This window comes from Phoxinus phoxinus (genome assembly GCF_949152265.1).
Source record: "Phoxinus phoxinus genome assembly, chromosome: 1".
NCBI lineage: Eukaryota > Metazoa > Chordata > Actinopteri > Cypriniformes > Leuciscidae > Phoxinus > Phoxinus phoxinus.
Window position 1 is genome coordinate 30,525,469 of NC_136876.1, and position 24,660 is coordinate 30,550,128.

A 24,660-nucleotide genomic window follows, 5' to 3' on the forward strand; every position below is an offset into this window, starting at 1 on the left:
ATGCTAGTTTAGTTTGTTGCAGCCATGATTCAGATCATAAAAACTAATATATACCGGTAATCCAGATTATATTTTATTATTAACTCCGAATCTGAATTACTTACATAAAAATACTTAATTTAAGATGAACACGACTTTTAACGCTATTAAAACCAAACTGGCTTTGTATTAATATTTGCTAATAAAACGTACATAAAAGCAAGTAATTAATTGCCCTATTAATCAAAACTATGCTCATAATAAATCAATTTCTATGTTCATTATGAATGGGATATGTCTGAAAACAAACTGATTCAATTCAAATCATTTAGGTTATATGAACTGGTGATTTATAAAATATTCACCCCAGACTCAAAACTATTGGTTTAGTGTCGAGCTGGTTGTGAAATGGTATTACAGACCTCCATAATCAAGAAGCAACAAATATCTTAATCATCTGCATATTAAATTTCACCCAAAAATGAAAATTAAGCAATCATTTACTTACCCTCAAATTGTTCCAAACATATATGAATTTCTTTGTGGAACATAAAAGATATCTGAAAAAAATGTGTAAGTTGTGGGGTATTTATTTTTTCATACTACGAAGTCAATGGTGCCCCACAGCTGTTTGGTTACCAACATCCTTCAAAATATCATATTTTGTGTTCAACAGAAGAAATTCGTACAGGTTTGGAACATCATGGGGGTAAGTAAATGGCAGAAATTTCATTTTTGGGTGAACTACCCCTTTAAGCTATGAAAGGAAAAAGTAAAACATCACTTTAATAGAGCACCAGAAACAAAGTAAAAATAATAAAAAATCCTGATTCATTCAAATGAAAACTATCAAGTGCAAGTAAATCCTCAAACCATGCAAATCCTATATTCTCTGTATCCTAGGATCTGGGACAGAAGCACTCAGAGTCATGTTCTCTTGGTGACTTTATTATGTTTTTTTAGCGTTATAAAAAAGGGGAAAAGCATGACAGGCCAGACAGAGGCGCTTGGCAACGATATGTACAAAGGAGGAGGACGAGGAGGAGGAAGGGCAGGAATGCACAGGCCAGGGAAAGACAACAGCTCATGACCCCGTCCTGTTGACAGCATCTTATCAGAAATTTTCCACTCAACATAAAAAGTCCAAGTATGCTGTCTGTACGAGAGGTAGGCCTGGAGCGAAGCCAGCAGCTTCTTTAGGAGACCGGGGTTTGGGCTAAAACCGTTCGATTAGTAATGCAGGGAATCTTGTCAACAGCACAACACAATGGCCCCAGATTGGCAAAGGAACTGAATCATTCTCATATCAGCTTTGCTAGATCTATGTATATACATTTCAAATAAAGTTAGAATGCAGGTGAGTTTTTATTATTATTTTTTAAGATTCCCTGATGGCCCATTAGGCACAGCCAAGATACAAAGAAATGCATTACCAGCAAAAAATTAAGTGAAAATAAAAAAATGTGATCCCATAGTAATAGAAGTAGTTTGTCCTTGTCTGGAAGGTGGTAAAAAATGTCCAAGTGAAAGCCAGAGAGGACAACAGCAGGAGTCAGTCTGTTTTTTGGGGGTGTTGGACCTTTTTTTTAAACTTGGTATCAGTATCACATCTCCCTCCCCTTCCCCCAGAGTCCCCCACACTGGCCATGCTCTCGGCTGCAGGGTCCAATGCTCAACCTGCACAAAAGACAAAGCTGAGATCAGCAGAGACAAGACATTTTTCAATTCAACACTATGAGATGCAATATTGTTATGAACAACATAGAAAATGGACTTGCCTATGTCAATTTCTTGGCTTTGTTGTAGAGCGAGTCCACTACTTTGCTCATGTTCTGAATTGTTTCAAGGGCAGCTTCATATGTTTTGTCTACGGGAGGTTCGTCAAATACAATCAAGACACCTTCCCCTTGGTCAAGGATTCCTATATGCCGTGAGAAGAGAGTTTTTGATAAGCATCATCATAAGTCATAAAGTGAAAATATTTGGAGGGAGCACAAATACTGATTTATAGTATATACACAACATAATATATGCCTGTTTGTCTAGTGCGAAGTAAAACTAGTGCGACCGACCAGTGAAGCCCAATTCCTGAAGTTAATGACTCTTGAGCCAGTTCTTTTAATGAATAGTTTGAGGAATTACTGATTTACTGGTCAGTCTAAAGCACTGCTGTGGACTCAGTAAAAAGAGTAAAACTTACTAAATTAATCATTGAGACTGAAGTGTTACTGCAAGAGATTTGAGTTAATTTAATATTTATGATTTTAATTCAGTAAACTTTCAGCTATACAAGGTATCTAAGCAGTTTAATTTTATATTTAGAAATATTCTTTTGAGCAAACTCAAATGAAAGCACTCCAATAAAACAATATTTATAATTTAAATGATGTAAGGCATCGGTTTCCTCAAATGAAACTAACTCATCAGGTTTTACAGTGTATAATTTACAGAAGTGGTATCAGTTATAAACAAAATGGACATTACTAAATGAAAAACACATACGAATCAGAATCAATCAGAATAAAATCTGTAAATGCATTGATAACCAGTCCTAAGTTTGACAGAAGACTTATCAAGTAAAAGACAAGCATGATGGCATCATACCGTGAAATTTCTGGTCTAAAATCATCTGTGACAGTTTCCTTTCAACATCCCCCTGATGAGATAATGGAGGAGCGGTGTTACAATTTGAGAACGGATGGCATGCATGGCAGCAAAAGCAACAGTGATTAAAATAAAAATTGGTTTGTCATTTTAAATATATACATTTTAGAAGTGTTATTTGGAAATTAGAGAGTAAGAAGACTTTACCTTGGAGAGTTTTATTAGCTCAGAAATATGTTCCATCTGTTGGCATAAGAGAAAAAAATGTAAGTGAACAACTTAACTGGTTTAAGCATATATCAGTGGTCACTGTGGTATAGCGGGGCATTACCTGCACTCTGGAGAAGGGCTCGATGACCCTTATGAGGTTTTGTTCCAGCAGATTGTCATAGAGTTTGGCCAGGTGGGTGCTGATGATGGGGTCATCCCGCAGCTCAGCTTTGTATTCTGTTAAAGCCTGAATGCAGATCAAAGAGAAGGACATTAAATGTAAAAACTGCAGGTGGACTGAGAATCTAGTGTAACCTTGGGTGAAAAAAGTATAATTATAATTCAGACTAAGATGCTGCCTTGTAAACTTTGTTTGTTTTTATACTTCTTTCCAGTTCTGTAAAAGGGAACATGTAAATTGTTATTGCTATCTAACGTCCAAGTTGTATTCAATTTATTCAGACATGTATATCCTCACCTGCGTTATTGTGGCCAATCTAGAGTTAGAACCTGGGACTAATATTGTCCTATAGGTTAGGGGGACTAACCCCTTGCGAACCATCAGGATCAAGCGTTACAGTGTTGAATATAACTCAGTGAGCGATGAGGCTAGCTGCCGAATGCTGGCGAGGCGTGTCATTTCGAGAGGATCCGAATAGCTGTTTGAGTTCCAGGAACACTCAAACTTCCGTTATTGGAGAGGCTGGAACGGGACTGAGATCGTGGGGATTGTGCTACTGCATAAAACGCATGCAGTGAGCCTATGTGTTTAATGTTTTGCACTTAGGAGTGAAGCAGCTAATTGTTTTAGGCTGAAACCATCACAAGCTTCGTTTCAGGCCTTCAACATTGACTGGTATTTACATTATTTGTTTGTTATCTGCCGGATACTTATTTTGATTTGTTCATAACATTGAACATTGCCCTTGAACTGTTAGCTTTACTGTGACTTGCTGTCAATCAGTATGTGTGTTTATTTTATTGATAATTAGTAGACTTTAATTCTTGTCATTTCTGTTTTTTCATTTACATTTCATTCACTGTAGAGTTTAATTTGAACCAGCGAGTATCCAGATTAGTTTGAAAGGTATAGTGGAAGATTTTCTTTTTCCGGGTGGATCATCAAGACTATTGGTCCTCCTAGTTGTCAATCATTCTGGTGATATGTTTACGTAAGGCCGTCGTACGTGCTCGTCCCTAGGTAGTTTTCGCTTTCTGCGCATGCGCACTTTCAGGTGTATATGTGTGGTGAGCTACGGTTTCAGCCATTCATTGAAGCTCGCTGTTCTCACCTTTTTTTTTTTTTTTTATGTCTGTGTTAAGCGTCTACGAATTGTATGACAAGAAGAGAAAGGCCTCTGAAGAAAGAAACAAGACCAGAGTGTTTTTGGGAGAATATTTCACACGCTGGCGTGCGCTAAAAGCACAGGTTGGGCTTCACGCTGATGCCCCAGTCGCAAAGTTTCTACTCGACAGGTACAGTTTGGCATGCTATTTGGAGAAATCCATTTAAAATTACTGCTAGTAAAAGTTAATGTAAGCTATGATTAGCGATGCTAGACCTGGCACAAGTCACGCACCGCACAGACACAGTAAACATCTCAATATGTGTAAAGTAGCCTTATGACCAAATTGTAAAAGATATCACGCTGAAATGTTATAAAACCTTGTGTTTTTTTGTGTATTTTTGATAATTACAAGATCATGCATCAAATCTTCTTTTTGAAAGTAGGCTTGTATGAGACATGCCGACAGCAACTTGTAAACAGAGTGTGCACGAGGAGAACTAGGCTCGTGCATGCTCTCTCGTGCACACGTTTAACAGGCGTATCCCTCTCGGGAGTAGGTAGAGTGTTGCGCATGTGCATTTTCTAAAAAAGTGGAGAGGGCGGTTCTTTTCTAAAATTCAGGAAAATCTTCCACTATACCTTTAATACAAATTGGATAATATTAATTAAAAAAAGAACTCCGGCTAGCCTCCCCTATAAGAGTTCTTCTGGGGGCGCAACAGTTAAAGCCAAAGAATCTGACCCACCTTCTCTAAGTCTGCAAGTGACCTGTTCTTGCTGGCTTGGGCCACACATTTAAGTGCATCTGTCTAAAGAAAGAGAGAGACAGGACGAGTTAATCCACATAATCCTCCAATGACACAACAGAAAAACGTCACTTTGTCAGGCAGCACACAGGGTCAGGTGTCAGTGCATTTTAGAGGGGACTATACACTCATTAAAAAAATGGAAGTGGTTGAATACTATGAAATATGTGCTGCAATCTGGGATGGTATTTTAATGCCGGGTTAAGTACTAGGTGAGTCATCAGGGCTCTCTCAGTAACATTTTCCACCACAGGCTGAGATTTAATCCATAATTTCAAATTTACAGTTTCATAGGTTTGGGGTAAGAAAGACTTTTAAAAATGTTTTTAACAAAAGTCTCTTATGCTCACTTACTTGATCAAACTAAAATATTGTGAGATTATTACAATAACAATTTCAAATAACTTTTCTATTTGACATTTTAAATTTATTCCCATGATGTTAAAGTGGAATTTTCAGCATCATTACTATGCTGCTCAACAAACATTTAATCAAAATAAGCATTTAAATGAAGGGTACCGGCACGAAGTGCCTGATCTGTTAGTGTGGTAAAGTACAAGATTTTGTCCTCAAACTAGTATGAAACTCATTATGGCACACGTTTAGTAAACAATACTTTAACACTTTATATCATAGCAATAACGCATAATAGTAAAAATGCATTTCCATGTAACACGATATGATAATGTATAACTATGATGTGATCTAAGCTGCAGACAATATTCTTGCAGAAGTCTTGGAAAAACTAAGAAAACTTTAATAACTTAATAAGACCCTTCAGCTCAGACATCTACCTGTCTGCCAGCATATCTGAGGGCAAGTTTTCCACTGGTCAGGCCCTGCACATCCTCTGGCCTGCAAAGATAAAGATATACAGGTTTAACATGTTCAATATCCAAGGAGAGAGAAACAAAGGAAAAGTGAGAGACACTAGAAAAAGCCAGGACTCACAAGTTCAGCATGATCTTGCAGAGGAGCATGTACTTGAGTGCAGTGATGGCACGGGGACTGTCAATAGAATCGTAGCCTTCAAAAGCCTCATAAAAGTATGAATACGCCGTTTTCCAGTCCTTCTCCTCAGCAGCATGAATAATGCCTGCAAGGGGAAAAAAAGGATGTGATGCATTCAGTGCAATAACTTAAGCGAGATATCTCCAATACTAGCTCCAAAATTTATTCAATAACAAATCATCTGGTAAACATGATGTTTTTCCTCCATTTGTTTAGGATAAGTAATGCACATCAGCATTCAATAAGCATGTGCTTATTACAAAATGGTAAATGGACTGCATTTATATAGATTAAGATTAAGATATACTTTATTGTCCCCAAAGGGAAATTTGTTTTGGACTCTGTCTGTTCCGCAGCTTTACAGAGACAACACAAAATACAAAATTACAAAGAATAGACATCTCAACACATCCTCTCATATACATTAAATAGGTATGTAGTTACAGCTCACATATTGCAAATTCTTAAAAGTATACATATTGCACAAATGAGAATGCACACACACCCCTACCCTGCAAAATACAGCATTGATATATTGCACACTCCATCATATGGCCTACAAATAGCACAACTAACACATATAGCGCTTTCACAGAACCATGGCCACCAAAGCGCTTTACATATTGCCTCACATTCATCCATACATTCATAGGGGTGTCACGATTCTCCAAATCCTCAATTCGATTAAATTTTCGATTCTAAGATCACAGTTCGATTCGATTCTCGTTTTTTTATTTTTAAGCACAGGTTGCTATGCCATTTTTAGACCAGACTTTTATGCATATTATCTGACCTTTGTTCGCAATGTACCACACTACATTGTCAAATTTAAAAAATGTATTAAGAGAAAAATTTTTTTACAATAACATATCTTCAGTCAATTGGAAACTTAAGCAAAATAACCTGCTATCTAATTTCTCTTTTGTAACTGCAGTCTTCTTCACAGAGCGCCATTTACATAGTTTTATATAAAATTTATTTTAAATTAATACATTTTATATACATTTATTTGTCTCAAGATACCTCGAGTTGTCAAAGACTTCTCTTTGGCTTCTCGTCCGGTGTGTGCGATACCTCGAGTTGTCAAAGACGCGGCGCTTCTCGACCGGTGTGTGCGATACCTCGAGTTGTCAAAGACGCGGCGCTTCTCGTCCGGTGTGTGCGATACCACGAGTTGTCAAAGACACTGCGCTTCTCGACCGGTGTGTGCGATACCTCGAGTTGTCAAAGACACTGCGCTTCTCGACCGGTGTGTGCGATACCTCGAGTTGTCAAAGACACTGCGCTTCTCGTCCGGTGTGTGCGATACCTCGAGTTGTCAAAGACGCGGCGCTTCTCGTCCGGTGTGTGCGATACCACGAGTTGTCAAAGACGCGGCGCTTCTCGTCCGGTGTGTGCGATACCTCGAGTTGTCAAAGACACTGCGCTTCTCGACCGGTGTGTGCGATACCTCGAGTTGTCAAAGACGCGGCGCTTCTCGTCTGCTGTGTGCGATACCTCGAGTTGTCAAAGACGCGGCGCTTCTCGTCCGGTGTGTGCGATACCTCGAGTTGTCAAAGACGCGGCGCTTCTCGTCCGGTGTGTGCGATACCTCGAGTTGTCAAAGACACTGCGCTTCTCGACCGGTGTGTGCGATACCTCGAGTTGTCAAAGACGCGGCGCTTCTCGTCTGCTGTGTGCGATACCTCGAGTTGTCAAAGACGCGGCGCTTCTCGTCCGGTGTGTGCGATACCTCGAGTTGTCAAAGACGCGGCGCTTCTCGTCCGGTGTGTGCGATACCACGAGTTGTCAAAGACGCGGCGCTTCTCGTCCGGTGTGTGCGATACCTCGAGTTGTCAAAGACACTGCGCTTCTCGACCGGTGTGTGCGATACCTCGAGTTGTCAAAGACGCGGCGCTTCTCGTCTGCTGTGTGCGATACCTCGAGTTGTCAAAGACGCGGCGCTTCTCGTCCGGTGTGTGCGATACCTCGAGTTGTCAAAGACGCGGCGCTTCTCGTCCGGTGTGTGCGATACCTCGAGTTGTCAAAGACGCGGCGCTTCTCGTCCGGTGTGTGCGATACCACGAGTTGTCAAAGACGCGACGCTTCTCGTCCGGTGTGTGCGATACCTCGAGTTGTCAAAGACGCGGCGCTTCTCGTCTGCTGTGTGCGATACCTCGAGTTGTCAAAGACGCGGCGCTTCTCGTCTGCTGTGTGCGATACCTCGAGTTGTCAAAGACGCGGCGCTTCTCGTCCGGTGTGTGCGATACCTCGAGTTGTCAAAGACGCGGCGCTTCTCGTCCGGTGTGTGCGATACCTCGAGTTGTCAAAGACGCGGCGCTTCTCGACCGGTGTGTGCGATACCTCGAGTTGTCAAAGACGCGGCGCTTCTCGTCCGGTGTGTGCGATACCTCGAGTTGTCAAAGACGCGGCGCTTCTCGTCCGGTGTGTGCGATACCACGAGTTGTCAAAGACGCGGCGCTTCTCGTCTGGTGTGTGCGATACCTCGAGTTGTCAAAGACGCGGCGCTTCTCGTCCGGTGTGTGCGATACCTCGAGTTGTCAAAGACGCGGCGCTTCTCGACCGGTGTGTGCGATACCTCGAGTTGTCAAAGACGCGGCGCTTCTCGACCGGTGTGTGCGATACCTCGAGTTGTCAAAGACGCGGCGCTTCTCGTCCGGTGTGTGCGATACCTCGAGTTGTCAAAGACGCGGCGCTTCTCGTCGGGTGTGCGGCCCCCAGAGGAGGTTGACTCGCAGCATTTCAACACGCGTGTTTTTTCCCGCTTGACAAGCCGACCGAACGTGACATGGGGGCGTGGCAGCATCGACGATTCCATTTTTTAATTCGATGTTCGAGATTATGACTTAATTTCAATCGATTTAAAATCGAAATCGTGACACCCTTATTCATTCACCCATTCATACACTGACGGCGGTGTCAGCCATGCAAGGTGCCATCCAGCTCATCGGGAGCAGCTGGGGTTAGGTGTCTTGCTCGTGGACACCTCGACACTTGGTCACGTGGAACCGGGGATTGAACCACCAACCTTCCAGTTTGTAGACAACCTACATGAACCACTGAGCCACTGCACTCCCAAAAAGGCTCAGTACCGCTAATGTAGAATGAAGTCTGGCTGTTAATATTTTGCTTTCAGTGTGGACAGAGAAATTAGCCGTCATGTCTGGTTAGGATCTGGCGTGATGCTGAAGGTCTTTGTAGAAGGGTTGTGTAAACGTACCTGACTGCATATCTAGAGCAGCCTGCAGCTTTGGGGGGCAGTATATGGCGTTTGCTGTGGTCCTGGCAGAGGTGAGAGCTGCTCTGGCCTTGGGCAAGTTGCTTAATGCATGATACGTCTTGCTCTCCAGCAGCTGGAGCTCCACCAGTAGAGCTTTATCATCCATCTTCTTCAGCTCTTGCAGGAGCTGAGAGCCTAATTAACAAGAAAGAAAAGGACAGTGGCTATAGACCGCAAATACATCTCCCAAGCTAAAAGTTCACCGAAAAATTACAATTCTGTCATTAATTACTCACTTCCATGCCGTTACAAAACCGGAAGACCTTCGTTCATCTTCAGAACACAAATTATATTTTTGATGAAATCCGAGAGCTTTCTGACTGCAACGTTACTACAACTTTCAAGGCTCAGAAAGGTAGTAAAGAAGACATTGTTAAAAAAAAGTCCATGTAACTACAGTGGTTCAACCTTAATTTTATTGGAAAGTTTGTAAGTACATCAGGAGTTTATTTAAATAACACTTGGCTGATGGTATGCTACCGCTAACCTGGACATCGAGGTCACTTCAGTGATTTGGTAAAAGCCCTTAAAAGTCCTGTCTGAAAGCGATGCATAAGGATGTAGTGTAACAACATCCAGTTCCAGGAATGCACTTTATTTTGTTAGTAGTACCATTTTGCAACAATTATTAGTTAACACTAAGTTGTCAAATTATAATAATTTGGATATACCAAAAAACTTTTTCAGCAACTCCGCATGATCGCACAAGTCTTTTACGGGCTTTTTCCAAATCACTTAAGTGACCTCAACGTCCATGTTAGCGGTAGCATAAGCCATCAGGCAAGTGTTATTTAAATAAACTCCTGATGTACTTACAAACTTTCCAATGCCTCGTTTTATGATTACAGAACCTATTTGTACTACTGTAGAAGTTTCGTACCATTCCGAATGTTTTTTTTTTTTTTTGTGGTGTTTGGCTCGATGTCATGGTGCAAAGGACTCTAGGTTGAAATTGCTCCGAACCATCCCTTTAATTTGTGTTACAAAGATACACGAAGGTTCTATGGGTTTGAAATTATGTGAGGGTGAGTAAATAATGATAGAAATTACATTTTTGGGTGAACTATCCCTTTAAATAAGAAAATGAATGGCACAATGTCAAATACAAGGGATGATCATGTAAAGGACTCACCAAGCTGCAGAGCCTCTTGGTAGCGTTTGGTGTCAAAATATAAAGAAACCAGACGGGCCTAAAAGATTGAAGCAACACTGATAAGAAATCAAAGAACCATCATATGATCAATACTAATCATAACCACAAAGATAGCTTATAAGGCAGGAAGCAAAAAACAAAAGAAAAAAATTGGTGAATAGACTCAATTCCACTGGAATTAAATGAAATAATTTGTTCATTCAGCAAGGCAGCATTATATTGATTAAAAGTGAAAGTAAAGATATTCTTAATGTTACAAAATATTAATATTTTAAATAAACAATGTTCTTTCTTTTAAACAAATAATACTGAGTGAATACAGGGTTTCCAAAAATATTAACCAGCACAACCGTTTTAAACATTGATAATAATAAGTAGTATTTCTTAAGCAGCAAATAAGCATATTAGAATGATTTCTAAAGGATCATGTGACACTGAAGACTAATGATAATGATAAAGAGTAATGATACTGAAAATTCAGCTTTGACATCACAGGAATAAATTGGATGCACTAAATAAATGCAGCCTTGGTGAGCATACAATAGATGCTTTTCAAAAACTCCAAACTTTTGAAAGTTTATGTACACCACATTAAAAATAAGTGCACATTATTGTCTGAATTTACTTTACTTTACTTTACTTTATACTTTATTGTCAGACAGAGTCTGAAATTTGTTTTACATGACAGTATGCATGCTTACCACAACATTTAACAAACATTCAATATTGACATTCACTCAAACCACAGAGTTATACAATCATTACAACATTTATCCATCGGCCCCATCATCCCAATACTCCTGATCTCTGATTAGGTTAGGTTTTGTTCAGCGCTATGATTGCCTGATGCACAAAAAAATTCATGTTTGAATACTCACATTCACTTAATCCTTCCTCATATTGTAAACTAGGGACAGTCATGTCAAATCCATGACCAGTTGACCAGATGAATATACTATTCTGTTTACCTTGGTAAAAATATAAATAACATACTATCCAAATCCTAACCCTACATATTGCAACAGTAATGGTGATGTTTACCATTGCAGGTCTCTAACTTACTAAATTAGGTGCTCACCTCCAGGGCCTGTCGTAGAAAGGTCCTCTTCTCTGATTTGGCCCATTCAATGCACTCCAAACATAATTCCACCTCCTGACCTGTAGCTGCCTCCATGTCCAAGAACATATCGAGCAGAGAGCGCACCAACCGTGCGGCCTTTGCTTTGCTGATGGAGTTCAGGAACGGTCTGACATACTTCAGCAGACCTCCCAATTCTGCAAAGGAACAATATATGGACAACAGTTATTAACTTTGAGGAAAAAGACAGCTGACAGAGTAGAGTAGTGGCACTTCAGGGCCATCAGACAATGATTATGATGATTGAGAGAAAAACATAATGTGTATGACAACCCATTAGTTAAAGACATTTACCAGCAGCTTGTCCAGTCTTGGCCAGCAGTCCTCCCAGCTCCAGAATACTCTGTTCTTTGACACGCACAGCCTCTTCGTCATCGTCTTGGATGTCTCGTTTGACTGTGAATGTGGACAGAAGTAGTTCATATTGCTGTTAAATGTTATTATGTACAGCCCAAAAGAACTATGCAAACTTGGTTAGCTTAGACTTTCTGGTGACAATATATAGACAATTTCATCTTGGTCATCATGATCCTCAACTAGATTAATAACTAGATTGGTGGGCTTCAACAGCTGTTGATAATACCAAAGGAACATGTAAACCTTTTTAAACCATAACAAAGAGACTGAATTTGAGCATAATACTATTTTGATTATAGGCAAGTTTTATTTTCACAAATTGCCAAATTTTGTGGCTTTTAAATATGATTTGAAAAATCAAACCCTTAAATCAGCTGAAAGGGGAATTCTTTAAAATGCTCTAAATTACTTCATTAACTCCCCTTAGTTTCATTTATGTTACAACCAGCTTTTATTAACCTTTTATTCTTAAAATATGAATTTATGTATTGTCTCTTTCTAGTGTATGCTGCTTGGGTTTGACTAATTGTTAAAAAACAAATTTTAAGAGATTAAATAAAGGTAAAAAACAAACAAAAACAAAAAACACGACATTCTGCAGCAGACACCGATCATCAAAAAATGGCTTGGCGTGCTATCAAATTAACCGTGACAAACGCACACGTATCAAACTTCATGCCAAACTAAATTTACTGACGCTGTCATATTATAGCATAACTGAACGATAAGAGGAGAAAAGGTCTGTGACCACTGACTATAATTGTAAAGAACATGTCAGTCATGCTTTAATGACTCAAATCTGCCTTTAAGTTGAAATTATATTTTTCAGACTTTTTGACATTACACTATGATAATTAATACCTAAATGTCATCATAAGCAGCCAAGATAATGTCACTAACTAGCGAAGCTAATGAAGTTGTCATGAAAGTTCTGGGAAGTTAATAGTTCATTTAAACGTAATTTAGGAAACGTCAGTCATTTCTCTAATTGTACATGATTCACCACAATTAGGACGCCGAAAACACTTACTAAACATAATATATATTTATCCGTGTTTTGCAAACGTACAGACTTCTACAGAGAGATTCGCGTTCATTGAGAACAGAAGCTAGCTGATTGGCTAACTGTTTCCACGGGTGACTGATCACTGAACATTGTTTTTTCTAACACTACAACAGCTAGCTACAAGTAATATAAATAAATTGAATGGCAAAGTTCAAAAGAACGCAGTGGCTCGTCTGTAAAGTTAACTGTTAGTAAGAACACAGTGTATTTATTCATTAAATAAAGGCTTCTCATGCCTGTCACAGTGAGTCAGCAGCATGAAACCGGCTAACACATTTAGCTGCTGTTCTACAAATCGCAATGAGGGACATGATTCGTGTGTTAAAAGCACAGCTCCTTTAGCTAAAATCACACAAGCGGTTCGAAAGGTAGCGGGAGAGGAGACACTTACCAATAGCATGTAAAATGTCAATGGACGCGTCCCGATCCGTACTGAGCAGCGACTGTGCTCTCTGAAACTCTACCGCCGCAGCCGCCATCTTCCCAATTCACCAATTGCCTGATTCACACAACAATCATCATTGAACACGCTACCGGAAGCGCCACTGAGGCACGCTGGGAGATTGAGTTCTCACTCGAGGAGTTAAAGGGATAGTTCACCCTAAAATTAAACATTTGCCATCATATTCTCACCCTCATGTTGTTCCAAACCTGTATGAGTTTCACAAAAGAAGACATTTTAAAGAACGTTGGTAACCAGATAGTTACGTCATAGAAACAATAGGCTACTATGGAAGTCATTAGGTGCAGTCTGGTTAACATTCTTTAAAATATCTTCTTTTCGCTTCAACAGAAGAATTAAACTCATACATGTTTGGAACAACATGAGGGTGAGTAAATGTTGACAACATTTTCATTTTGGGGTGAACTATCCCTTTACAGTTTTTCTCAGCCGCTTTGGTACATTTCTCGAATCATCCTCGACATTTGCAAAACAGTAGGCCTAAGTGCATTTCTCAAAACAATAAATAGCAAAACACCATGGATTACCTGCAAAAGCTCTTGCTCAAAATCGTTAGTTCATCTCTCAAAAGTAAATGTGTCAATGAACATGTCACTGCCATCAGAATGACAAGTCCTTGTGTGTGTACGGATAAGACAGTCAAATTGCAGTCATGTTGTCTGACACGGATGTTGTCAATATAACAGTGTACTCTGGAGGGATGTTCTGATGTAAACTATGGCTAAAGTTTTGATGAAAAGACAGTAGTATTGTAAATTGTAGGTTACACCTTGGGAGTTTGATTGCAAGAGACTGGACAGATTCACATTTACGCTTTTACTGTTCGTACTGTAATTTGTTGACAGACCATGTCATTGCGATACAGAAAGGAAAAGACAGCACTGCATAGCACAAAGAAAGAAAAGAAAAAAAAAGAAATATGAACATAGGAAAATCTCCTTAGGGAAACCTGTGCATGCATTGCTGTAGGAATTACAGTCTGTTTCTGTCTGTTGGGCCACAAATTCTCATCCACATCGCAATGAATATCTTCTATATTATGACATATATTATGACATATTATGACAACTTGTTCAACCATTTTGCATGTAAAGACTTATGCTATAACTAATGCCTAAATGTTGTGGGGGGTGAGACTATTCAATAGACCCATTATAATATTTGGATCAACATGACATAAGCAATTGATATTGTGGGAAACAGCAGATAATTGTACATAATCACTTGCATGGATGTACCAAAGCAACTTGTTCAAAGAAATGAGAAATTGCTTTTTTGATGTGCACAAGTGACACAATGATGTGAAGATTGAACAGGTATTGAGAATTTCAATTCTGATCTGAGAAATGTACCAAAGCGACTGAGAAAAACCAATTCCTCACCATTGACATTTCATGTTAGCTGTCTTGAATGCTGTAACTGATTTAGGAGAATTCGCTTACATTATGCCATCATCTATCACCATGATTGATTGATTGATTGATTGATTGATTGATTGATTGGTTGATTGGTTGATTGATTGATTGATGGATGGATGGATGGATGGATGGATGGATGGATGGATGGATGGATGGATGGATGGATGGATGGATGGGTGGGTGGATGGATGGATGGATGGATGGATGGATGGATGGATGGATGGATGGATGGATGGATGGATGGATGGATGGATGGATGGATGGATAACTCAGAAAAGAAAACGTAGAAAAACAGGAGATGCCCTTGCAATGTAACAGATTTGGAAAGTTTTTTAAAATCAAGATGTGCCAAGCTAATAGAGTCCTATCGAGTGCTGATAATAAAATCAAAGGGTGCTTTAATTAAGTGTTAGGTTAGGGCTGTGCAAATTTATGCAATAAGTCATTCCAAGTTTTTTTCTTCTTCTCTGAAATATAGGCCTATGAAAACCCAAGTGGGTTTTCAGTGGCAGGTGCAAAAGTTCTGATATGATTAATCTTTGTTTCATTTTCTTTTTCACACAAAAAACAGCTGTTTTAACAAGGTTGTGTAGACTTTGTATATCTGTCTGCGTGTATTTTTACCTTAGCCCACATCTTTTGATCCGACGTGCTGTTTCATCAATTACTTGATTAGCTTATATTAACACAAAAGAGTGAAACTGCAAAACGTTCACATTGGTATAAAATCTATTGCTTTTTAAACTGAAGCAGGATGATTGGATAAGTATGAGAGATTGATAGAGTGTGTGGGTGGGTATGAGAGAGAGAGAGATCATGAGGGTGGGGTTGTCCATTCATGTCTGCGCCACTACAAAGCCTCGGCAACATTACTGCACATCAGGATTGAAGTTAATCTGTCTCGAGCGTTCAGTGTGTGAGACTTTCCACACTCTTTGGATCTTGATTAAAGATTGTAATCTGACAACAGCTGGCATTTCATGTAAAGACAGGACGTGTGAAGTTAAATTATAGCGATTCCTATAGCTTGGCATGAAAGGTCGGCTTATGGTCAAGCTGAGGGATCGCTATAAAAGATGCTGGTGTTGTGGTGAGCGAGTTCAGAGCACACATGACGGACGGCATGAACAGATAATAGAGGGAGCTCAGCCACTGCCAAGTTCCCACCCATCTGAGATTCAGCATCACCGAGATAGGCAAATGCCTTTCTCTCTAAAAAAAATTTGATAAATAGCGCAATTCAATGAACGCATTTCATGACACGGACTTTTATTTATAAGCGTTTCCAGTTATATTCAAACCTAGTCTGTTCACCCGCCTGCGCAGTTCAACAAGAAGATCACAGGCTGGCAGATGTGAAACAGACCCGAGATTTATTGTGATGAAAGGGACACGACAGAATTACCATCGAAGGTTTATGTGGGAAGACGTGGTGTGCATCCCGGGAAGTAACCTTAGCAACCGGAGAATCCTGAACACCCTGCATATTTGCTTTACGTAGAAGCATTATTTCATCGCTGACGTCCCCTTTCAGCACCTTGGACAACGACGAGCACGTTTCACAGTGCGACACTCTGAGAAAAACGGGATAATCGACGGATATTTCTATATTTACCGAATCTTCTTCTTCTATATCTACGTTTATCACCGCGAGGAAGACGCATTGATTAACAGGTAACCAACATTTATGTTTATAACCCATATTGAATCAAATAAACTTAATTTTAAAAATGCTTTTAAAGGGTTTTCTCTTAGTTCACAAAATGTGAAAAACTCAATTGTACTGTCTACACGAGCTAGTCATTATAAAGATGCTATCTTGATTTAGGACAGGTCATTTAGTCTGAAGCGTTATCATTTCCTCGTGTTGACCCACAAAATATTTTGAATAGCTTGATAAATTATGTCGACTCATAAACGACAGCTTAAATGAAGAAATATTGAATATTCACATTTCCAACACGCACTGAGAGGGATTTTCCTTGCAATTGGATATGAATTGGGAATGAATGTGTTTACATTCTAGCCTTCCATTTTGAAGCTAAGATGGATGCTTTCGCATATTCTGCTGAATCTTCTGGTAAATCGGATACCAGCGGTTCAGATCATTAAAACAGGGAAATCGATAATTAAAAAAAAACAATTTTAGGATTTTTAAATGTATTTTTTTATACATAGCCTATATTGTAGAATATAGCATAGAGAGAAATGCTTGTGTTTTGCATGTGTGTGTATGTTGTGTTTAAATGGAGATGGTGGTTTCATCAAAATCATTCCTTATTTAGATGAAATACTATTGTATCACTAAACATTCATATTTATTTATTTATTTATTTTATGGACAGATTCCATATCTAAAGACCCTGTAATAATCAAGGCAACATGGGAACTGTTCTCTCAGTCTCCCCGAGCTACCGAAAGGCAGGCCTGTTTGATGAAATACCACCCCATTATACAGCTGTGCAAAACAGTAAAAATGCCAAGGACAAGAGCCTGAAACGGCAGTCGCTCATCAATATCCTGCCGTGGAAGCGCATAGTGGCGGCTTCAGCCAAGAGGAAAGGCTCTAAGAAGCTGACGTCGGGCGACAGTCAAGATGAAGAGAGCGTGGGCAACCTCAACAGCCAAAACCTGAAGAAATCCCAGTCCTGTGCCAATCTCTCCGGCTTAACGCAGGAGCCGACCGTGAGCTCCATACCCACATCGAAAACTACGGCCAATGTGGCCTCCACCGCGAAGAGGACCTCGATCACTGGATCGGTGGGTCAAGCGACCAACGCTGGCACACCCAGGAGAGTGATCGTGCAGGCTTCCACCAGTGAGCTTCTGAGAAGTCTGGGCGAGTTCCTGTGCCGACGCTGCTACCGACTGAAGCGCCTCTCTCCCGCTGACCCTGTTCTGTGGCTGCGCAGCGTGGACCGGTCCCTTCTGCTGCAAGGTTGGCAGGACCAGGGCTTCATCACCCCAGCTAACGTGGTCTTCCTCTATATGCTCTGCCGCGAGGTCATTTCGGGTGAGGTGTCCAGCGAACGCGAGCTGCAGGCCGAGCTGCTCACTTGCCTCTACTTGTCCTACTCCTACATGGGAAACGAGATTTCCTACCCACTCAAGCCCTTCCTGGTGGAGACGGATAAGGATGCCTTTTGGAATCGCAGTCTGGCGATCATCAACCGCATGAGTAGCAAAATGCTCCAGCTTAACTCTGACCCGCATTACTTCACGCAGGTTTTCGCTGACCTGAAAAACGAAATTCAAAAGGATGAGGACAGCCGGCTACTTATCGGCCTGGATCGATAAGTGAGCCGTTTGTGCATAAACAGGAAAAACTGTGCATAAAAAAGGTTTTATGCGCAGATTTTTTTTTTTTTTTAAACAAAAACTTAAGTGTTAATATTAGTATTAAAAAGCATAGATTCTGAAGCTTATTTGTAGCAATGAATGCGATTGGATCAGCCATTCTAAACCCTTAAGGTCTGACCAAGATGCAGGACAACACCTTGCCAACCAACAATGTGTTCTTTGACTGGTCGTGTGGCGTTTCTGAGGTCAGTGAATCAACTGCAGGATATTCCCGACTGGGCAGCATGTTGACCTTTCCAAGTGATTCCATCCAAACACAAACATGAGCAGCAGTTTTTATGAGTCCCAATAAATTGCTTCTTGACTTACTATAAAGACGGCGGTATTAATTGAAAAGCTCAGCTTGTGCTGTATTCCTACAGTTTAGAGCCAAGTTTGCGACACTTTCAAAATTATACAAACCAAAGACTATAGTTTGATTCTAAATTCACATAAATCCTACACAGATATACGAGGACCATGAACTGCTGCTCTTGCATGGCATCACTTTTTCAACATGTTATGTTTGTTTAGCATGTCTTAGTGGCCTTCAAGAAGGTCTGGGTCTTAAACTGCTGCAGGTTCAAGGCATTTCATGAGGTGGTCTGTACAGTTGTACACCAGTTGTTTTTGTTAATGACATTCTATATTAAGGAAATATATGATGATATATGAGCTAAAATGATTTGTGACGAAGAACCGACTGTATTGCTTCGAACAGATCAGAATTCTTCTCCCTCCAACTTCACCTCGTGGAGGAGACCGTTTTCCATGTTGCGCTACCTGTTGACATCGTGAAAAGAAGCGAGATCTCTAACGGGAAACAAACAAATAGATAGATATTTTATGTATTTTCAACAGCAAGTACTGTATGTTCTTATACGGGTGTTAATGCATGCTTTTTGACCAACCACGCACCTTTTAAAATATCTTTGTTTTATGATTTGATGGTCACAATTTTTGTAGTATGATGTTCTTTTGGACAGTGTTCCAAAAATGATGTGCCATAAAAGTTCTAAAAGTCAGCCAGAAGTACACTAAGCTTTTGTAGCTTTCTCATTAGGAAAGGGATATTTTATAAGGAGCAAAGGAGAAGAGACATTATGGAAAGACTTGAGCAGGGGACATTCAATGTTACAAATATTTTGTTAAAAAAAGAAAATATTGCCTATATTATTAGAACCTTACCATTGCTTTCAGTCCATTATAGGTCTGGAATACTATTTTCATAATAATTATGCATAAAAACAAAACCAGTTATTTTAAAAAACACAAAATGTCCTTAAATACATACGAGACAAAAACTCTAAAAGATGGTGCGAAACAGAATAGTGCTAGGGTCATGTGCAAAATAAACTATAAATAATGTTGTCACAGTTTTAAGTTTCAAAGAACTTACAAAAATGATAATTTTGCTCAACAAGCTTCTTTGTTATTTTCTTTTCTGTATTTGTATGCTGTCTCGTGAAATTTAAGAAGGCTGCTTTGATTTATGCACAATTTCAGTCTGTTATGACACATTGCAAACCAGTGTTAACTGTAGATATGTTGCTGATGAGACGATTTGAAGTGATGTAATTAGTAATCATCTTGAGAACGAGGTGCTGTCCTTCCTGTGAACGAGAGATACATATTCATCAGCATTTCTCCATACATTGTTTGCTCACTATTCCAGCTTAATATGTGACTTGAGGACAAGCACAGCTTTTGTTAAAGATGATTAACAGTGATTAAAGAGGGAGATTTTAAAGCGGTTCAAATGTGTAATACAAAGAGGCGCTTAAATATATTTTTGAGAGTCTTAAGAGGCCTCTATAAAACAAAAGTACAGCAGTTTTTCAACAAATGATGACATGTAAGATACTAAGATTAGTTACCTGGATACACACAAACTGATCAAGTCAATTTAGATGGCATGTCATCTGTGACCTGATTGCACTACGTTTGGCAATATGCACAATTGAAGTTTAAAGATCAATGACAGACAAAAGCTAACAGACAACAGTCTTTAAATCCGTTTACCTTTTTTCTGTTAAATTGTTTTTTTTTTTCTGTTTCTATATGGGATCATTTACACACAATACTATTTACATATTTCTGATCATTTTCTGATGACAACGCATTCACGTTTATCCCCCATATTTTGTGTCTGGCCTCATTCTGATAAAACACTGGTGCTAATAATGCAAAGATCACGTTTTACCCATGACCAGAGCCTTCTCATTGGTTAGATGAATGTAGTGAAGTTCTGTACATAGGCCAAATAAGACTGTACATGCATTGATGCTACTACAACAAACGGCTCCATTGGTAGAATGGGTTACTGGATGTGATGATAACTGACTGTAACAGTAAAGGTTTGAAGGAGGGCTATACAGCAACTTTGTTATTTTCATAGATAGCCTATAAAAGAGGCAAAATTGTGTTATTATGTTTCATACATTTTTTGTGGTTGATGTAACAATCTTCAACAAGAAAAAAACTGTATAGCAACAAGAGACTGAAATATGAATTTCTCGTTTCCTTATGTTTCACGTTGTGTGAATTTTGTTGATCAAAATGAAACAAAAATGTGTATCTATGATATATTTAAAGAAGCAATCTGTTATATGGGTGTGTATGAATGTGAGTTTGTGCAATGACTTTGGTCAACTCTTCTATCTACTTTATATAAAAATGTGCATTTGCAAGCAAAAACTCGGATTATGTGTCTTTATTTTCTGTTTTATATGCTTGATATACATGCACAACATACTTCACTTCTCGCACGCACACACACACACGCAACTTATATTTCAAGGAACAAAAGACAAGGAAATCACTCTCTGCTCTTGATTAAAAATATTTTATAACTTTAGTAATGATTATTCTTTATTTAATTTATACAGTGAAGATTATGCAAAGTTATTCTACATGTGATTACTTTATTCAGTTTCTGTACCTGAAAACTATTGTTAGATACCTGAAAAACCCGAAAAGCACTGCTATATATACAGTGCCGCCTCTGCTCTGCTACCTGTCGAACTAGGGAATTGCGGTTATTTCATACCATGTAAAACGCCCTTAAGTGTATTCCTGTCACCTAAACAGTCACAATTGTAAAATATACACTGTGGCTTACCTGTAAGCATGAAATTATGTTGACACAATGGACAAGTTAAAGGTGAAGTGAGTTGTTTCTGTGCTACTACTACAAAATGATCATGCCTACTGTTTACAAGTCTCAGCCTCAGACTACTGGATAAATGTGGCACACACAATTGGAAACACTTCAGGAGTTTCAAAGTCGTCATCTGATTGGTTGAATTCTACAGGATTTCCAGGAGATATGTGCGTCGCGCTCTTTAATGGTTCACAAAGATGACATGACATGCAATGAGAGTCCAGACCTTCTGTCGTCAGTCTGAAAGGTCTGGCTACCCAAGACTAAGGCTGTGTCTGAATTCACCCATATGCCCTTAAATAGGGCGCTATTTGTGGGGACAGCCATTTGTAGTGGTGTCTGAAACCATAGTGGACGTTATCGAGTGCACTCATTCAATCCCGCAATGCACGGCAACAATAAATACAACCGATGTATGCTCAACCATAGACAGTATATAAGATGGACACAGCGACCCCATAGATTTCAACGGAGAAAAGTGAAGCCCATGTGAAGCACTCACTACCTGATCGCCAGGTGTACTGCGCAAACTCAAGCTGAGCTTGACGACGTAGATGTGGCGTGAGCAACGTGTCTGACAGCTGTCAGTCTTCTAGTAGCTGTGCCGAGAGAAATCTGAATCATTCCCTTACGAATCTCGCAGAGACGGAGAGTGTGAGCATTAGCTGTCCATGAGCAGCAGCGGGAGCAACTTTATCACTCTCTATGGGATTCTCCCTTGACTTTATCGGACTTTATGCCTCCACGTCCCCCCGATTGCTTGCGAGCTTCTCCGGCTGTCTATACGGTAATTTCTCGACTGTGCGACAGAGAGGCGCGTGTTTATGACGCAATCGTTAGCCTATTTTTACAAAAACGGCTTCTACAGGGCCATAACGTAAGATACAAAGTAGGCTAATGGAGCCTTTTATTGTCGTGTTTCCTTAGAAATAAATAATGGACAAATGGAGTCTTTGGAAGCCTCAGATGTAAAGTTATTTACTGTCAAAGTGACGCCAAAATGAATGTGAGTCAATGGGATGCTACAATGGCGGCCCCCGGGGAGGCTTCAGTTTCAGATGGATTCAGATGGATTCAGATGGATTACCCCCTTGTGCTCAACGGCTAGAGAATACCCATAATGCACTGTGAGAGTAGCGCGTCAAATGAATTCCCGCATCTGACCAGAATATGGTGCCCGCCGCAGCGGATTCATCCATCCATTTTCCAAACCGCTGGTCCAATGTTACAACAGTGTAATATCATTCAGGTATTCATTTTTATTTGATTATTAAATTGTTTTATTAAGGTATATACGTGTAAGTTTCCATTACAGAGTTCAAGATACATATTTTCGTTATAGGCCTACTGGAGCTGCCAGTTTACTAAGGGACCGTTCGGTATTTATGGAATGGGCCACCGGAGGAAAATAGGGGAGGGTCATGCCTTTTTATTCTTTGTTGAGGGGAGGGTCATCCAACTTTTTTTAGTCTAGGGGGAGGGTCACCCAACTTTTGTATTCATGAAAACAACAAACTTTCAAAGTGGCTTGTTTTGTGCATATTTTTCCATGTAGCTCTCTCAGTCTCGGTCCCCCCATAGCTAGCAGATGGGTCTGACCCAACAAAAATCAGACGCGAAAGATCAAGTCCAGTTTGGCGCTGTTTGACAGTGCGCACGCGCTCAGAAAAAGTGCATCATGTCAGAACAGAACGCCAATGAAATGTTTACCACGAGCAAATAATAAACTTTTGTGATTGCGAATCACAAGCAGTATCCTGTGAGTGTGTCCTACGTCGATGTAGCCTACGTCGAGTTTGGGACTGAGGCGCCAGAACTGCAGCTGATAGAATGTGCGCTGTAGTGTGTGTGATAGCGATACTACCACATTTCTTCAAAAGCAGATCGTGGAGATATTAAATCATCCACCATCAAAAATTGTGATATGGCATAAGGACAAGTATAAAACGACTGTTAGGCTATCATGTCTGAAAACAAACACAAATGACGCGTGCTACATTGGGGCTGTTTACACCTGGCCACTTCATGCGTTTTCTCAGATCGGATAGCTATCTGATTTATCAAAACGATTCCATTTACACCTGGTGTGGTCGCATAAATGCGTTTTTGCAAAACGGATTTTAAATCCTATCTTCAATTCTTCAAATAGTTTGCATGTTGGCTCATCTGCAGTGATGCGTGTTGCAGCGTCGTCATGTCTGGCTATAACATGACATAAAGCCTATAACACGCTCTCACGTTTATTTTTATTTTATTGCATTTTTTTGGGAGGAGTACAATTTACATATGTGGTTTCCACAACCAGATGCATTTACACATGTCCAGTTTTGTCGGGAATGTGGCCCAGACCTCCCCTGAAGTGGTTCGGATTCAAATCCGTCTCGAATGCGTTTCGGAGGGCATTTATACCTGGTCTTTTCTAGGGCTGGGTACCGAGTCTCGATAGTTTTTAGGTATCGACCGAATTGCCTCGATACTATCGAGTATCGAAAAATGGCATGTTGTTCGGTTCCAGATTTCGATACCGCGCACATACTCATATGAGACGCGCGCGCACGCACAAACTCGACGCGCATACTTGTATGAGACGCGAGGACACACACACAAACTCTCCGCGCACATATTCACATGAGACGCGAGCACACACACATAATAGGCTACCTTTAAGATGTGGAAAAGTCGATCAAAAGTGTGGGTACATTTCTCCAGACTCGATGCCAACAGCGTGCGATGCAGTATTTGCGGTAAAATAATTGCTGCAAAGACCGAGAAATACGATGAAGACCTTGACAGTGCACGGAGTAAACTTAAGAGCAGAAAGTTTCTCCGTCTTCGACTGGTAAATGAAGAGATACCTTGTTGATCTGACAGTGTTTATATTGCAATAAATATTAACCTACTGAATGTACACTGCCGTTCAAAAATGTGTTGGTTTACTTGGCTAGTCAGAATTTTTTTTCAGTAAGGATGCATTAAAGTTATCAAAGGTGACATTAAAACATGTGTAATGTTACAAAATATTTCGTTTTTAAATAAATGCTTTTCTTTTTAATTTTTTATTCATCAAAAAATCATGAAAAAATGTAGGCCTATAGTTTCCAAAATACTTTTGGATACTTACTAATTAAATAATGTCAAATATAGTAAATGTATTGTTGCCATATACTAAATATTTGACTAGTCGCACGTTAATTTCTGCTGAAATACTGCATGGGATATAGCCCATTCTGCGCTCAAGCGCATGTATAATCTTGACGCAAAAACAGGCTAATGAAAAAAAATATGTATTTAAAAATAACGATGCATTTTAATTGTTTATTAATAAACTCTTTTTTTCTAAATCAGTGTCCGCTGCAAACATGTCTCCATACATCTCCGCTGTAA

The 24,660-nt window shown here is 39.8% G+C and overlaps 2 protein-coding genes across 4 annotated transcripts; one reads left to right on the forward strand and one right to left on the reverse strand.

Annotated features, from left to right (window-relative positions):
• Positions 1–545: 545 nt before the first annotated feature.
• On the reverse strand, positions 546–13,506 carry psmd11a (proteasome 26S subunit, non-ATPase 11a). Of its 2 annotated transcripts, none has more exons than XM_079625914.1 (13): positions 13,285–13,506; positions 11,765–11,866; positions 11,411–11,607; positions 10,312–10,369; positions 9,120–9,314; positions 5,840–5,984; positions 5,683–5,743; positions 4,829–4,891; positions 2,915–3,040; positions 2,791–2,826; positions 2,584–2,635; positions 1,758–1,900; positions 546–1,656 (listed from the first exon to the last, which is right to left on the reverse strand). In XM_079625914.1, exons 1-12 carry the CDS (start codon positions 13,370–13,372, stop codon positions 1,758–1,760), a joined length of 1,266 nt encoding a protein of 421 aa, XP_079482040.1. In that variant the 5' UTR covers positions 13,373–13,506; the 3' UTR covers positions 546–1,656. The 2 variants fall into 2 exon arrangements, with proteins under 2 accessions (XP_079482040.1, XP_079482041.1); XM_079625915.1 differs by having other exon boundaries at positions 906–1,673; positions 13,285–13,437.
• A 2,370-nt stretch (positions 13,507–15,876) lies between these two features.
• Positions 15,877–20,805, forward strand: cdk5r1a (cyclin dependent kinase 5, regulatory subunit 1a (p35)). Of its 2 annotated transcripts, XR_013799846.1 has the most exons (3): positions 16,100–16,448; positions 17,120–18,319; positions 18,835–20,799. XR_013799846.1 is itself a non-coding variant. In XM_079631352.1 (2 exons), exon 2 carries the CDS (start codon positions 17,157–17,159, stop codon positions 18,069–18,071), a length of 915 nt encoding a protein of 304 aa, XP_079487478.1. In that variant the 5' UTR covers positions 15,877–16,448; positions 17,120–17,156; the 3' UTR covers positions 18,072–20,805. The 2 variants fall into 2 exon arrangements, 1 of the variants encoding a protein (XP_079487478.1); XM_079631352.1 differs by having other exon boundaries at positions 15,877–16,448; positions 17,120–20,805.
• Positions 20,806–24,660: the final 3,855 nt, after the last annotated feature.